Genomic DNA, 14,596 nt, shown 5'->3' on the forward strand with positions numbered 1-14,596 from the left:
TCTTCTGAACATCTAGTTTAACTGTCATGGTGAACAATTTTCTATGGTTCACAGAACAGGTGTTGACTGCTAACAGTGTCTGAATGCCCCGTATCAAGTGACGGACTGTTTCTTTCCACTCCTGCAATAAGTCCTAATGGCTGCTAAGGTTTCTGAGGGATTGCAGTCCTTCAGGATCAGCAGAAGTAAACAGACTAGAATCACAAAAGGAGTATACTAGCTCTACCAGCATCAGACAACTTAAGACTGGAGCTCACCATAAATTTTCTTTCTTGATAGGGTACTGGATTACTATTAATTTAGTATCACTTTGTCCATCTAGGTAGTAATTTAATTTACATTTGTCATCTTATTTAGGGTATGTGTACACTTAAAGCACTACAGCAGCACAGCTGCGCCACTGTAGCACTTCAGTGTAGACACTACCTATGCCGACAGGAGGGATTCTCCCATTGGCATAGGTAATCCACCTCCCTGAGAGGGAGTAACTACATTGACAGAAGGATTTTTACACCCCTGAGACACGCAGCTATACTGAAGTAAATTCTTAGTGTACACAATGCTGCATTTGACTCAAGGAGTCATGGCTTGACAGTTAAGTTTTGCCCAATTAAAATATGGGTTGATACAGTCAATGCAGACAAAGTTGCAGATAGCTTCCTCTTTCACCAATACCTCTAGCCTACTTACCTTGGGGAGGGGTGGGGGGAAATACAAGTATAGTCTTATGTATCTCAAGCCATTAGGAGACCTTTCACCTAGAGAGTATTTTGAAAGTTTCAAATAAGCATTTCTTCAATAGCCATTCACATGGGGAGGTGGGGAAGGGACTACTACACTAAATTCCATTTAACCATATAATGAAGTCTTTCAGTGCAGAACACTTGAGGTCCAGTAAAAGTCAACCTAAAAACTTTGAAAACTGGCACTGAGAGATCAGATCTAAATGCAGTCCCTCTCAGTTTTATTGAGAGAGTTATGAAAGTTAGTGACATGCAGTGCATTCTAGCGCTTCTTTCCTCTCCCCACCATCTCGAAACAGAAGTAGGCGTTAACTGTTTGAGCATGATTGAACACAGTATGCTTACGTTTTCTGTCATCTCCACATGCAACTTCAGCAAGGTATCGGAAGTAGTCTCCCTTCATCTTCAGGTAGAATACCTTGCTCTCTGGATTAGTTGCATTAGCTATTAAAAATTTGTCCAGCAGCTCCTAAAGCAGGAATAGGAAACATTAGCATGTTGCATGCACTGCAATGGAAGATCCTCCAAATACAGGTTTAGATAAAGTAATCCTGGTCACATACTACCTTTGCGCATATGCTAAGAAGCTCAAAGAAAGACTAAAATCTGCAAAGTATTTAGAAATTATTTAACGATGTCTTTTAGACAAATGTATATTCACTTAATGAATTAGACTATTTGCATAGTAACAAACACTAAAAAGCCTAGAACGTTTTAAAGGCTCCAGTTTGGTGAGCTGTTTAAAACATTGTGGAAAGAAAGAGTAACAGTAAAGTTAGAAAAGGGCAAAATCTAATAGAAAAAAGCAAGCCTGAATATATGCTTATGCACTAAGGAAGAATCCATGTATTCCAATAGAAAATAATTTTTACTGAAGATTAGTCTGAGACCAGTCCATTTCACGGGGGGGGGGGGGGGGGGGGGGGGGGGGGGGGGGGGGGGGGGGGAGGGGAGAAAGGGGGGGGAAGAGGGCAAAAACCCCACAATGCATCAGAAATTCAAACCTCTTTAAAAAGAGGGAATTTTTATTTTCCACTTTATGGCCAAGACCTGTGAGCAGGATTTTATTTATTGTTTTCTTAAGTGATATTCATTAGCCAATTATGATTGAACATTTAGGTGTGGAGTATAAACTTGTTTGACAATTTGTTGTAGCTATCCAGCAAGCATGACATCCAGATTCAAACAAAAGCTTGCATCCCACAGAAAACAGTTTCTAGGCCTCATTGGTATAAATATAACCTTTAAATATGAACATATTTCTGAGCCCAGAGAACGCTGTATAAACCTGAAGCAGCTCAGAAACATGAACCACCCCAGCAATCTCAACAGGGGATTAACTGAAACAGTGGGGCAATTTACAGGCCAAAAGTTCAAGTGTACATGTGCATCATGCACACTTCATTTGTAGATTACATTATTTATTGATTCATATAATTTAAGGCCAGAAAGTACCATAAGATCTGTCTGACATCCAGTCTTGATCTGAAGACTAAGGGTATGGCTACACTTACAGCTGTACAGCGCTGGGAGTTACAGCTGTCTTTGTACAGCTGTGCAGGGAAAGCGCTGCAGTGTGGCCATACTGACAGCTACCAGCACTGCAGTGTGGCCACATTTGCAGCGCTGTTGGGAGTAGTGCATTATGGGCAGCTATCCCAGCATTCAAGTGGCAGCAACATGCTTTTCAAAAGAGGGGGGTGGGGTGGAGTGTGACCGGGAGCATAGGGGAGACAGAGTGGATTTTTGGAACTGACACTGTGTCAGCTCCCTGCCTTGCAAGTTCTAAGGACTAGAAGATACACAGCACCAACCTTCAATCATTTTAAAAAAAAGGTTTTGACCCCTTCCCCCATCCCTCTCTCATTCACAAAATGCAAATAGCCTTCAGACCAGATAAGCAGCTGCTCCAAAACGGACTCCCCCTCCCCCCCTGCCGTGTTGCTTCTCTCCTCAAGCAAACACTAACATTCCAAAGGAATCCCCCTGCCTGCATCTGCTTGAGCAAACGAGCTGTGTTTGTTTTTTTAGATAAGCAGCTCCGGGAGCCCGGAGTTCACAACAAAACAGCAGAGCGGGTGAACAGGCATTCTGGGATACCTCCGAATACCTCGGAGGCCAATTACAGCGCTTTTGGTGGCCACACTTGCGGAGCAGCGCTGCATCACCAGCGCTGCAACCCTTATACCCCAGGCAGAGCAGGAGTATAGCCAGCGCTGCAGCCAGGGAGATGCAGCGCTGTATGTGCCTTGCAAGTGTGGACGGTGAGTAAGTTGCAGCACTGTAAACCCACCACCAGCGCTGCAACTCTCCAGTGTAGCCATGGCCTAAGAGATGGAGAACCCACCACTATTCCAATGGCTAACCACCCTCATTGTTAAAATCAAAATTAAAAGTAATGCACACATTAGGTCTAGCTTCAACTTCCAGCCATTAGTTCTTGTTATATCTTTCCCTGGTAGACTAAAGATCCCTTTTGTACCCATATCCCATCTCCTGCCCACTCCCCAGGTACACTATAACCAAGCCATCTCAGTCTTTTTGATAAACTGAAGAGACTGAACTTAAGTCCACTGCAAGGCCTCAAAAACCATTTTTCTGGGTTTCTGCTCCCAAAATCTTTAAAAAGTGGACACTAGAACTGTACATAGTATTCCAATATCTGCCTCTCCATAGAAGTAAAAATCATCTCCCTAGTCTTATTTACTACTCCCATTTACACATCCAAGAGGTATATTAGCCCTTTTTTCCACAGCACTGCATTGGTAGTTCATGTTGAGTTGTTTGTCCAATACATTTGGCTGTATTAAAACAATTTAATTTGCATGAGCCCAGTTTACCAAGTGATCCAGATCTGTTTGCCCTGTCACTTACTACTCAAATCTGCATGCCATCCTCAGATTTGATCAGCGGTGATTTTATATTTACTTACCGATCACTAAGGAAAATTTTGAATAGCACTGTCGAACCTCACTGGAAACAGACCTGATCTGATGATTTCCCTATTGACTATTTTTTAAAGTCTGTCAGTTACCAACTCTTAATTCATTTAAGATGTGCTCTGTTGACATTGCCTAGTGTTAATTTTTTAAAATCAGAATGTTGTGGGTTACCAAGTCAAACTCCTAACAAAAACTAAGTTTATTACATTTACACAATTGCCTAATCAACCAAAACTTGTAATTCCAAAGAATGAAAGCAGGTTTGACAAAAATCAATTTTCCATAAAACTAAGAGAATAGGCATATAATTCCAGTCAACAGTCAACTGAACTCTTGATTAGCTTTCCCATTATTCTGCTCAGGATTGATGTCATGTTAACCTGTTTATACTTCCTAGGTAACCTGGCTTAACCTCTTAATATTAGTACAATCTTGGCACTCTTCCAGAACTTCCCTGGTATTCCAAGATTTATTAAAAAGTAAGAGCTGTTAATTCCCCTCAGCTTTAGGTCTTGTGGGTGCATGTTATTCAAGCTTGCCAATTTAAAAAATGTTTATTAGTAACAAAGGAGGATGTTTAGATATCTACTAGGGATAGACTGGATACTAGTTCGTTGTCTTGATATCATCATCCATTAGAATGGGAAACAATACACAGAAGGGCAACAAAAATTAAGGATTTGGTACACTTTACATATCGGAGAGATTAAAAAGACTGGGGCTATATTTAGCCTGGAAAGCAGAAACCTAAGAGAGAATAAGATAGAGGTCTAGAAAAACATGAATGGTATGGAGAAAGTGAATAAGGAAGTGTTATTTACCCATTCACAATACAAGAACTAGAGGTCATCCAATGAAATTAATAGGCAGCAGGTTTTAAATCATCATAAGGAAGTACTTCTTCACACAATACAGTCAGTCAACCTGTGGACCTCGCTGCTAAGGGACGTTGTGAAGGCCAAAACAACAACTGGGTATTAGATAAGTTAATGGAGGATAGGTCCAACAACAACTATTAGCCAAAATGGTCAGTGATGCAACCCCATGCCCTGAGTTTCCATAAGCATCTGACTGCAAGATGCGACTGAACAGGGGATGGATCACTCAATAATTGTCCAGTTCTGTTTATTCCCGCTGAAGCATCTGGCATTGCCCACTGTTGGAAGACCAGAAACTGGGTTACATGAACCATTGCTCTGATTCACTATCCTTTCCAATATTCTTACCTTGTATCGGGTGCAGCACTTTGTGTTAGAAAAAACTTCTATAATTTTTAGAAATTCATGTTTTACTGCCAGCTGCACAGGACTACCACCATATGTTCCCCAAACTCAAGACCCCTGAAACAATTTATCTTTCCACATATTACATGAGCTGACACTGCTGTTTTGGAGGCTGCAGAAACTAGGAACCTTACCACAGAATCTATGGCCAGTCACTCAACACACAGATGCCTCATATATACTCCACTCTGGAAAAGTCCCTTCATCCCCAAAGAGATCCAAGCTATTGGCTCATCATGCCATCATCCCCAGCAACATGACAGCAGCATGGCATTTCAGTGATGAACACCAGATTTCTCTGTTAACTACAACCAAAGCAGCAGGATCATAGGTGGCTTTATTTCATCCTTCTCCACAATAGAGATGGAATTTTCAACTATTTCTGAAATAATTTGCATGCTTCATTGCAATATTTTCAATGAGTAACTGGCAAATGTAATGGCTAAAGGGCAGAAATGATGGTAGAATTAAACACTGTTATTCTTCCCCAAATGATGCTAAATCGGTAGTATCTACCAATTACTATGTGAGAGTCGTATTTTAACCACCATCTTCATGATACCACCTTCACAATACCTCAAGGGAATATTAATATGCAACTCTGCAGTCTCAGACAATAATTTAAAACTAATTCATCCCTTTCCACCAAGCATTTGAGATCCTTAATCAATTGCTCTGAGAACTAACAGGTCAGATTAGCAGAAGGCATCCATTAAGCTTGCAAATTATAGCTAGTTTATTAAATTTCAATTACTAAGTAGGCAATTTATATTAAATCCAAACCCATGAAGTAGCTACAAGTATGAAGTTTACACTACAGTTGCTCAATAAAATATGTTAGCAATAAGATTAAAACGTATTTTTTGCCCAATTGGCAAAGTCGATCAAAACAAGATATTGTAGAATTCAGCAAAGCTCACCATATTCAATGTTTGGTGAACTACCACCGCTGCCAAGTTAGCAGTATAATGCAGGGTTGTTCAACATAATAGCTTGTGAGAAAGAGAGCCACTTTTTGGATTACTTGCTCTTAAAGATGTACTCTAGAAGAGCTTTTCTGGAATGCTATTAACCATATTTAAGCTGCTGCATTGAAAACACTACATGAATATAGGGTTGTTTAGAGAAGCGTATAGACTGATATTTTCCTGATTTGGTGAAAACAGATCTCCAAAAAACTTGTATTTATTGAGACACAAGCTTCTTTCAGTGCAGCTCACCAATGTCAGTTATCACCAAGTATTATCATACGTATATTACAGGAGTTGTGTAACACTCATATTGAGCATTACAATCTAAAAGGGAGTAAAGGATGTGTACCCAGCCTCCAGCATCCTCCCAGACCAAGAAGAAGGAGCTCTTAGGACTTCCTCTCCCCAAAAAAGGGAAAATACAGCAATGCACTAGAAACTGGCTAAGAGGCAAGAACAAGTTGGAATAAATATTAAATTTTCAGCATAGTAACATCTTATCAGTGGAGCACCCCAAGGTTCCATACCAGGACTACATTGAAACTTCGCTGCATCACTGTTCTCTGCCTCTTTCAGATCAGGAACTGAATACAATCAACGTGACAAGATTTACCCTCAAATTTAAAGACTGAGGAATTCAGAGGGTCAGGGACCAGGCCACGGTAGCCAAAGGTACAGCATGATGAAAGACTGAGTTCTGTATTGAGGCTATGTCTACATTGCGCAGCTTACAGCAGCATAGCCATGCTGCTTAAGTCTTGCAGCTAGAAGGCATGCAGTATAGCGGCTTTTTGTCAGCAGGAGAGAGCTTTCCTACCGACAAAACATCCCTGTTCTCCCAACGAGGAGTGGTAGCTTTGTTGGTGGGAGAGTGTCTCCCGCCGAAAAAGCCCTTTCCACAACAGCACTTCTTGTCAGTAAAACTTGTGTCTGTCAGGTGAGTGTTTTTTCACACCTGAGTGACAAAAGTTTTACTGATGAAAGTGCAGTGTAGACATAGCCTGAGAAGTGCCAAATAATGCACATAGGAATGAATATGAACTATTCACATATACTACTGTGTTATAAAGCACAACATGGTAGTGAGATAAACATCTTAGAATCAAGATGCAGAGAAAAATCAAGAGACAAGGAGAGAGGCCAACGCTGGGCATAAAAGTCATTAGCACTCTGGAAACCAGCAGTCAGAACACCACAGAATGTACACATAGTACAACTGGACTGGAAGGTAGCGTCAAGACAAGCTATTGTTGGGATTCAGGAGAACTTAAGATACAACTGACATGCAAACTTTTTCACCTCCTTCAAACAGTCAGGGAGGAACTGATGGAACATTCAGAAGACAGAATTTTGCTTGGGAAGATGTAGCCTGCAATAGCCTGGCTCATGGTTTACCCTCCTCTTCCAAAAATCCTTAGAAGTAGGTGGGATCTGCCAGTTTAAGGAGCTAACACTCAAGAAGTGAAAATCTCACACAGAAGGTTTTCTGTAAAACAAAGATTTGTCAAAGCATTTTTTGGTTTGTAATAGTATCAGACTTTTCAGTCCCCCTCCCTTCCAAAATCACTGATGTCAACTTTAGGCAGTGTTACTTATTTCAGCAAGGGAAGTTATATTAGAAGAAGGGGTTTAGGAAAGGATCTCATTTCATCAGTTAAATTGGCTTATGCTTTCTGTAAACTGAAGATTTATTGCAAACTTTTAGTACCACACAATGTTACAGAAATACTTGAACAGCTATCTACAAAAAGAGAAAGACAAACCACATAACACTGACAGAAGTTTACCTATTCCACTTGCAAACTGAAGAATGTCAAGAAAGCAGCAACACTGAAGCTACTGAAACTATATGAAGTAGAATGAAGTCTCTAGGGAATGTAGCTAATCTACTATACTGTACAAAAGTGATTTTTCTTTACCATTCTTGGCACATTCCAAAAGTAAATACATGTGGTAAAGGTATTAAGTTATTGCAGATTTCTAAAGCATGCTCAGAAGATGGACTGATGCTAACTATTTAAGTATGTCTGTTGAACAAATGTTGGGTCTTAGCTAGTATTAATATAGAAAGACTTGTAGATTTGAAATAAACTAAGATATATGATGTGTTCTAGTTACTTTTCATCCACGGACCTCACAGAAAAGGGTGTCATCTCTCCCCTCCCTGCCCGCCTACCCTTAGGTGGTGATACAGAAGTGGAGAGTTCAGTGACTTGCTCCAAAAACCACAGTAAGTCAGTAAAAGAGCCAAGAGCAGAAAAAGTCTGACATCTATTCTTCTCTTCCATCCACTTGGACATACTTACCTTTCCATAAAACATTTAATGTCTTACAAATAACTCATTTTATGTACGTTGTCACTTGTGAAGTGAGCAGTAATCTTGAATACAGATGACATGAATAATTCCTTCTCTTCCCGCCACAACTTGTGACATTTATAATTAACTTTATGTAATGAAGACAAAAGATTCAGGAAACTCATTTGCAGTGTGCATAATATATTTTATGTTAAAATAGTTTATGTAAACACACATTTGATGTCATTTTGTCTTCATGTCTACACAATGGCCAAGGAGAAATAGTTTACACAAGTTTAAGGAGTGGGAAAGCATGTTTACCATCACTAATATGTAATCATAAAACAAATTATCTATCAAGGACCTCCACATTTTACAAGTTTTAATCAAAACTTGTAACACTCCTCCATGATACATGTGTCTCATTTTTATAAAGTGAGAAGTTTGCCAAAATCACCAAGGAAGTCTGTCAGAAGCAAGAACAGAATTTAGATTCTCCAACTTCTAAACCTATACTCAAAAACAACATAGGAGCAAGTGTGCTAGAATAATTAAGGCACCAAAATGAGTCAACTTCAAGCACAAAAATATTCCGTTCCAAACCAAGAACTTCCTACTTCCCCCGTTTAGATTACTGTACTGAATAGTGGTCATGACGATAAAATTCTAAATGGATGTGGCCTCCTTGAAGATCAAGTGCCACCTGGATCAAATTTCTGGCCAGGTCCTTGAGGTAGTCTGGCTGGATATTCACATCAGTTCCATCACTGGCAATCATATTGTGCCTCAAGCTTTCGGCATCCATGTAATTGCTGACTGTGTAGCGGCATTCCTTGGTAAACACTCCAGAATTTGCTGGTCTTCAGTATGTCCATGCCAAGAAAGCCAACAAAACTGAACAAGAGCTGATGGAGACAGCTGCTGGGTTCAGCTTTAAATATCCTCATTTCTGATCTCATCCTGCCACTTCATAAGGAGCAGCTGATGAAGATGAGAATTTAAGACACCAACCCTGGTGTGTTTCAGCCTCTCTCAGCATCCACATTTCACTTCCATACAACAGGGCTGGTACAACTCTGGTTCTACAGAGCCACAGTTTTGTGGCGAGCTTCGTGTCACAACATCCTCACAGAGGCCAAAGAGCCCAAAAAAGTGTAGCAGCAGTGGATTCTCTGCAGCTTGAGTCTTCAAACCACAATTTGAGGACTTCAATCACTCAGACATAGGTTAGGGGTTTGTTATAGAAGTGGATGGGTGAGATTGTGTGGCGTGCATTGTGCAGGAGGTCAGACTAGACGATCATAATGGTCCCTTCTGACCTTAAAGTCTATGAGTCTATACTGCTACACAAGTGTCCAAATCTTTTGAGTATCCTCCAGAACCATTTACAATGTCTCCCAAATATTTGACAGTTGACATCTGCACAACATCCCATCCAGACCCAGTAATACAGGGACCGTTGTAATCTGGAGCTGCAAGCAGATTGAGGGCAATGGCCAAGGAGTTAGTTTTATCCGGACTAATCAAACCAACGTGCACTGCTTCTTGCTCAAACATATCAGCCATCAGTGAGTGCAATTCACCAAGCTGAGCCAACAAGACAATGTCAATGTATTCAAGGTCTTGAAGCAGAATGTTGTTCAGCTCAAGGACACTGACAACTGCCTCCTCAAGCTTATCCATTAACTAATCAATGTAAATACGGAATTGAATAGATGGTCATGATAATAATCCCTTTTGACTTTGAAGCCTATGAATGATGGTGACATAATGCAGAATGACAAACGCCCGTGGAGATAGGAAAGTATTCCATGTATTCGTCATTACTCAAGCACAGCTTTGTTCTACTCTGCAGAATGCTGATGTATTAGGACAACTGTAGAGCCTAGGAGCCCTAATTATGGATCAGAACTACACTGTGCTGCCTACCTTCCTGAACATAGGTGATTTCCAGGGATTTTCAAGGGAAGAGTGAGCTAGTGAGGGGCACTGCAGTTAGGATGTTGTGTTCTAGAGGATCCAAACTCTTGTGCCTTACATGATTAAAGCAAAGAACAATGCTGTCAGAATAGTTGCAAAGGGTCTGTCTACACCTAACACTTCATCCCTTGAAGAGGTAATCCAGAAAGCTCATAACTTTAAGTGGAGTTCTGGGAGAGGAGGTATTTAAGCTCCGGGGGAAATCTGAAGGGTGAGCATTGAGCTGATGGGCTAGCCAACTGGAAAACAAGTTCTAGCTTTCAGAAGGAGGTGACAGAGAAGACAGCGTGTGCTTAGAGTGTGTCCAGGGATCCCATGACTGAGGCAATGGTTAGACTTCATTCAGGGCTGGTCTACACTAAGAAATTAGGTCGGTATAACTACGTGGATCAGGGGTGTGGAAAATCCACTACCCTGAGCAATGCAGTTGAACCAACCTAACCATTGGTGTAGACAGTGGTAGGCTGATGGGAGAATTCTCCTGTTGACCTAGCTACTGTCTTTCAGTGAGGTGGATTACCTATACTGATAGGAAAACCCCTCCAGTCAGAATAGGTAGCATCTTCACTGAAGCACTATAGCAGTGCCACTGTGCTGCTACAGCGTAAGTGTAGATATGCCCTCAGGCTCCGGAAGCTTTAAAATACCCAGAATGAGTGATCAGAAAGGGGCAATAAGCTGGAAGCTGTGACAGGCAGTATACAAAGAAACAATCAGAAAGCTGGTTTGAGTGATTGGCACTGGTCTCAGCACACCAGCAGCCTAAGAGTTACTCATAGACTCATAGGTCAGAAGGGACCAATATGATCATCTAGTCTGACCTCCTGCACAAGGCAGGCCACAGAACCCCACCCATCCAATTTTATAACAACCCCTAACCCAGGACCGAGTTATTAAGGAAAGTATTAAGAAGGGTTTTGAAGGAGGATAATCATGTTTGTGGATGTTTACAAGGAACTTCTCCCAAGCATGAGGGGCAGCATGGGAGAAAACAGATCCACAGACTTTAGGACTGGAAGAGACCTCGAGAGGTCATCGAGTCCAGTCCCCTGCCCTCATGGCAGGACCAAATACTGTCTAGACCATCCCTGATAGACATTTATCTAACCTACTCTTAAATATCTCCAGAGATGGAGATTCCACAACCTCCCTAGGCAATTTATTCCAGTGTTTAACCACCCTGACAGTTAGGAACTTTTTCCTAATGTCCAACCTAAACCTCCCTTGCTGCAGTTTAAGCCCATAGCCTCTAAGGATAGAACAAGAAGCAAAGAAAGGTGAACAAGCTTTCTCCCTCCTCCTGATGATGCCCTTTTAGACACCTGAAAACTGCTATCATGTCCCCTCTCAGTCTTCTTTTCCAAACTAAACAAACCCAATTCTTTCAGCCTTCCTTCGTAGGTCATGTTCAAGACCTTTAATCATTCTTGTTGCTCTTCTCTGGACCCTCTCCAGTTTCTCCACATCTCCACATGAAGGCTCTTGTTTCAAAATTTAACCAGTGAGGGATGGAGGCTACCATCATAGGCCAACTGAATGTGAGAATCAGCATCCTGATAGAAAGTAGGGTAGGCTCTGCAGCATCTTCAAAGTGAAAACAGGTAGCTTATGTTTGAACTGACAGAAGAAGGCCCCTGCGTGCCCTTACGCATAGGAGATCGAAGGGGGATGTGCCGTTGCTTCCTTTCAATACTCAAGCCCATTTTAAGGCTACACAGCTGCATGCTTGAACTTTAGTCCTTTGAAAACTACTGACTTAGTGTATGAGCTAACAACCTTTGCAGACTGCTGTACCTCTTCCAGGAGTCTGATTTGTCTTGCATACCCCAAGTTTCATCTCACTTAAAACTATTTGCTTAAAAATACAAAAAAGTATGACAGCACACTATTACTGAAAAATTGCTTACTTTCTCATTTGTCTGTATGAAATTTTAGTTTTTACTGATTTCGCTAGTGCATTTTATGTAGCCTGTTGTAAAACTAGGCAAATAACTAGATGAAGTGATGTATCCCCGGAAGACCTCTGTGTACATGTACCCCTGGTTGAGAACCACTGCACTGACTGACTACACATTTACATTCCACATTGAGTTTAAGTGAACAGAATGTAAGCAAAAGGGAGAAATACAATAGTGAAACTCTGGCCATTTGTTTTTTCCTCCTTCAATCTCTCTAGTAAAGCTTTCTGCTACCAAGATTCTTGTACCTGAAAGTGCAGTTCTCCAACTAGAAAAGTAATTCAATGTATACCTATGTCATCTTCTGTGCTTACCCTCTTTCTACCTTGCCCACTAATTTTGACTGTTTGAGAACAAAACTATTTTAATTCAAGGAGTCCCATAAGAGGAATAATATGAATTAAGTCAGCTTTGTTGACTATCTGCTGACCACATTAATCCAAGAATATTAAGGCTGCAATTTTCAAGTCAGCCTAAGGGAATTGGGTGCTTAATTCCCTTAGGCCCCTTTGAAGGTCTTAATTTCACATTGTGTACTTTCATTTTGAAAAGTTCAGGATGCTACAGAAACTTTCAGAAGATTGCACATAATAGAACCAAACACAGATTCTACTACCAGTACTTGAGTTATCTGGTTTCAAGGTAGTTAAAGGCAAGGTAATACAAACTAATGTTTTGTATTTACCTCCTCAACTCAGAATAGCTGAAAGTTCTTATTTTTGTACCACCCAAAATATGTTGAGTAATCTTACTTTTGTAACTAGGCACAGATGGTTAAGCAACATCATGCAAACAAAAAAAGCTACTTGGAAAAAGGAGCCAGTTGAGTCAGTATTTAGTTTCAAGCAACAATAAAAGTGTGTTAATGTTCAGAATTCCTGCTGTAATAAAAGTTACCCTCTGAATGAAGTTCAGGTTATATTAAATCTCGATTCTTAGGTCAAACTGCTTAAATACTTGAGTTGAAGTGCCATTTAAGTTTCTTGCACTGACTCAGATATTACCACCAACACCTCAAAGTTTGACTTTGATTTGTAAGGAATAGCACCTTAACAGTATTGATTTGATTTTGTAGAAAGCACTTCAAGGCTACTAAAGCTTGAAATCCAGTAAATCTGATATAGGTAAATCCCAAACACTACTTTTTATACCAAGGCAGACAAGATAGGTCTTTTATCATTTGAGCTTCAGAAAAAAAGAGTTCAGTAGGATCAGCCTAGTCAGCGAGAGAAATAGGATACTGATCAAGTTGTCAACGCTGATACTGCTCAAAGGCAGGAGCTCAATTTCTGCAACCTTTTCCAGCCTGAGTAGAAGTAACAGATTTTAGTCATCTTATGTTAAAACCAAGACAAATTTATTTGCAAATCCCAGCTAGGATTCACTTAACCAAGTTCTTAGATGTCTGAACAAGAGCCATTCGACTCTTGAAGGAAAGCTAATCTTTCTGCAGTATGTGGGAGAAATGAACTTAATTTCTACAAACAGCTTTATCCACAGATCTTCAATTTTAATACTATTTTCTTCAGCATGTTCTCCTAACTACGTAAAAATAAAGAACATTCGAATACTTCTAGGTTCCCAAGAACATTGCCATTCAGTTATCATAAGATGCTACTTATGACTGAACAAATAGTGCTGAGAAAGTATTTAAGAACAGTTAGCAACCATATATACAAATATACACCAGAGAACTATTTTCCACCTCTTGCAGTACAAAGTGACACTACAGGAGCTGTTGTAAGTATTTTACTTGGGTATCTCTAAACTGGCAAGTTTCTGCACCACAAGTTATAACACTTATTAAAACGCTAGAATTAAACCGCTATTGCGTGTCCACACTGTGCTCCTTGTGATGCTGGAGCACATCCACATCAGCAGTCCTTGCAACAGCAAAGACAGCAGTACATTGTGGTAGCTATCCCACCGTGCAACTGGCCACAAGGTGCTTTGGGAAGGGTTTGCAATGTCTCCTCATGGGGGCAGGAACAGCATCACATGACGCAGGTTTCCCAATCCCCACTCCAGCTGGGACAGGGGCCGCACCACACAGCTCAGCCCTGCTCCAGATGGGACGCAGGTTCGGGGGCTGCACCACACATCTCTTGGAAGCAGCTGCATTGCCCCGCTCCGACGGTTGGGGGCCGCTTCATGTGTAGGAACTGGAGAAGGGACATGCCACTGCTCCTGGGAGCTGCTTGAGGTAAGTGCCGCTCGGAACCTGCACCCCAGCGCCTCTCCCCAACACCCTAACCCCTGCCCCAGCCCTGATCTCCCTCCCGCTCTCCAAATCCCTCAATCCCAGCATGGAGCACCCTCCTGCACCCCAAACCTCTCATCTCCAGCCCTACCCCAGAGCCTGCACCCTTTCCTGCACTCCTGATCCCCCTCTCGCCCTCCGAACCCCTCGGTCCCAGCCCAG

The 14,596-nt window shown here is 41.3% G+C and overlaps 1 protein-coding gene across 1 annotated transcript in view; it reads right to left on the reverse strand.

The window, feature by feature from the left end:
• Positions 1-1,005: 1,005 nt before the first annotated feature.
• The window catches only part of YWHAQ (tyrosine 3-monooxygenase/tryptophan 5-monooxygenase activation protein theta), a 30,420-nt gene continuing 16,829 nt past the window's right edge, over positions 1,006-14,596 (reverse strand). Inside the window, exon 3 of the mRNA XM_050951643.1 lies at positions 1,006-1,212. Coding sequence (XP_050807600.1) covers positions 1,006-1,212 — 207 coding nt within the window. The remainder of the gene's footprint in view (positions 1,213-14,596) is intronic.

The sequence above is a fragment of the Gopherus flavomarginatus genome, chromosome 4 (genome assembly GCF_025201925.1).
Source record: "Gopherus flavomarginatus isolate rGopFla2 chromosome 4, rGopFla2.mat.asm, whole genome shotgun sequence".
NCBI lineage: Eukaryota > Metazoa > Chordata > Testudines > Testudinidae > Gopherus > Gopherus flavomarginatus.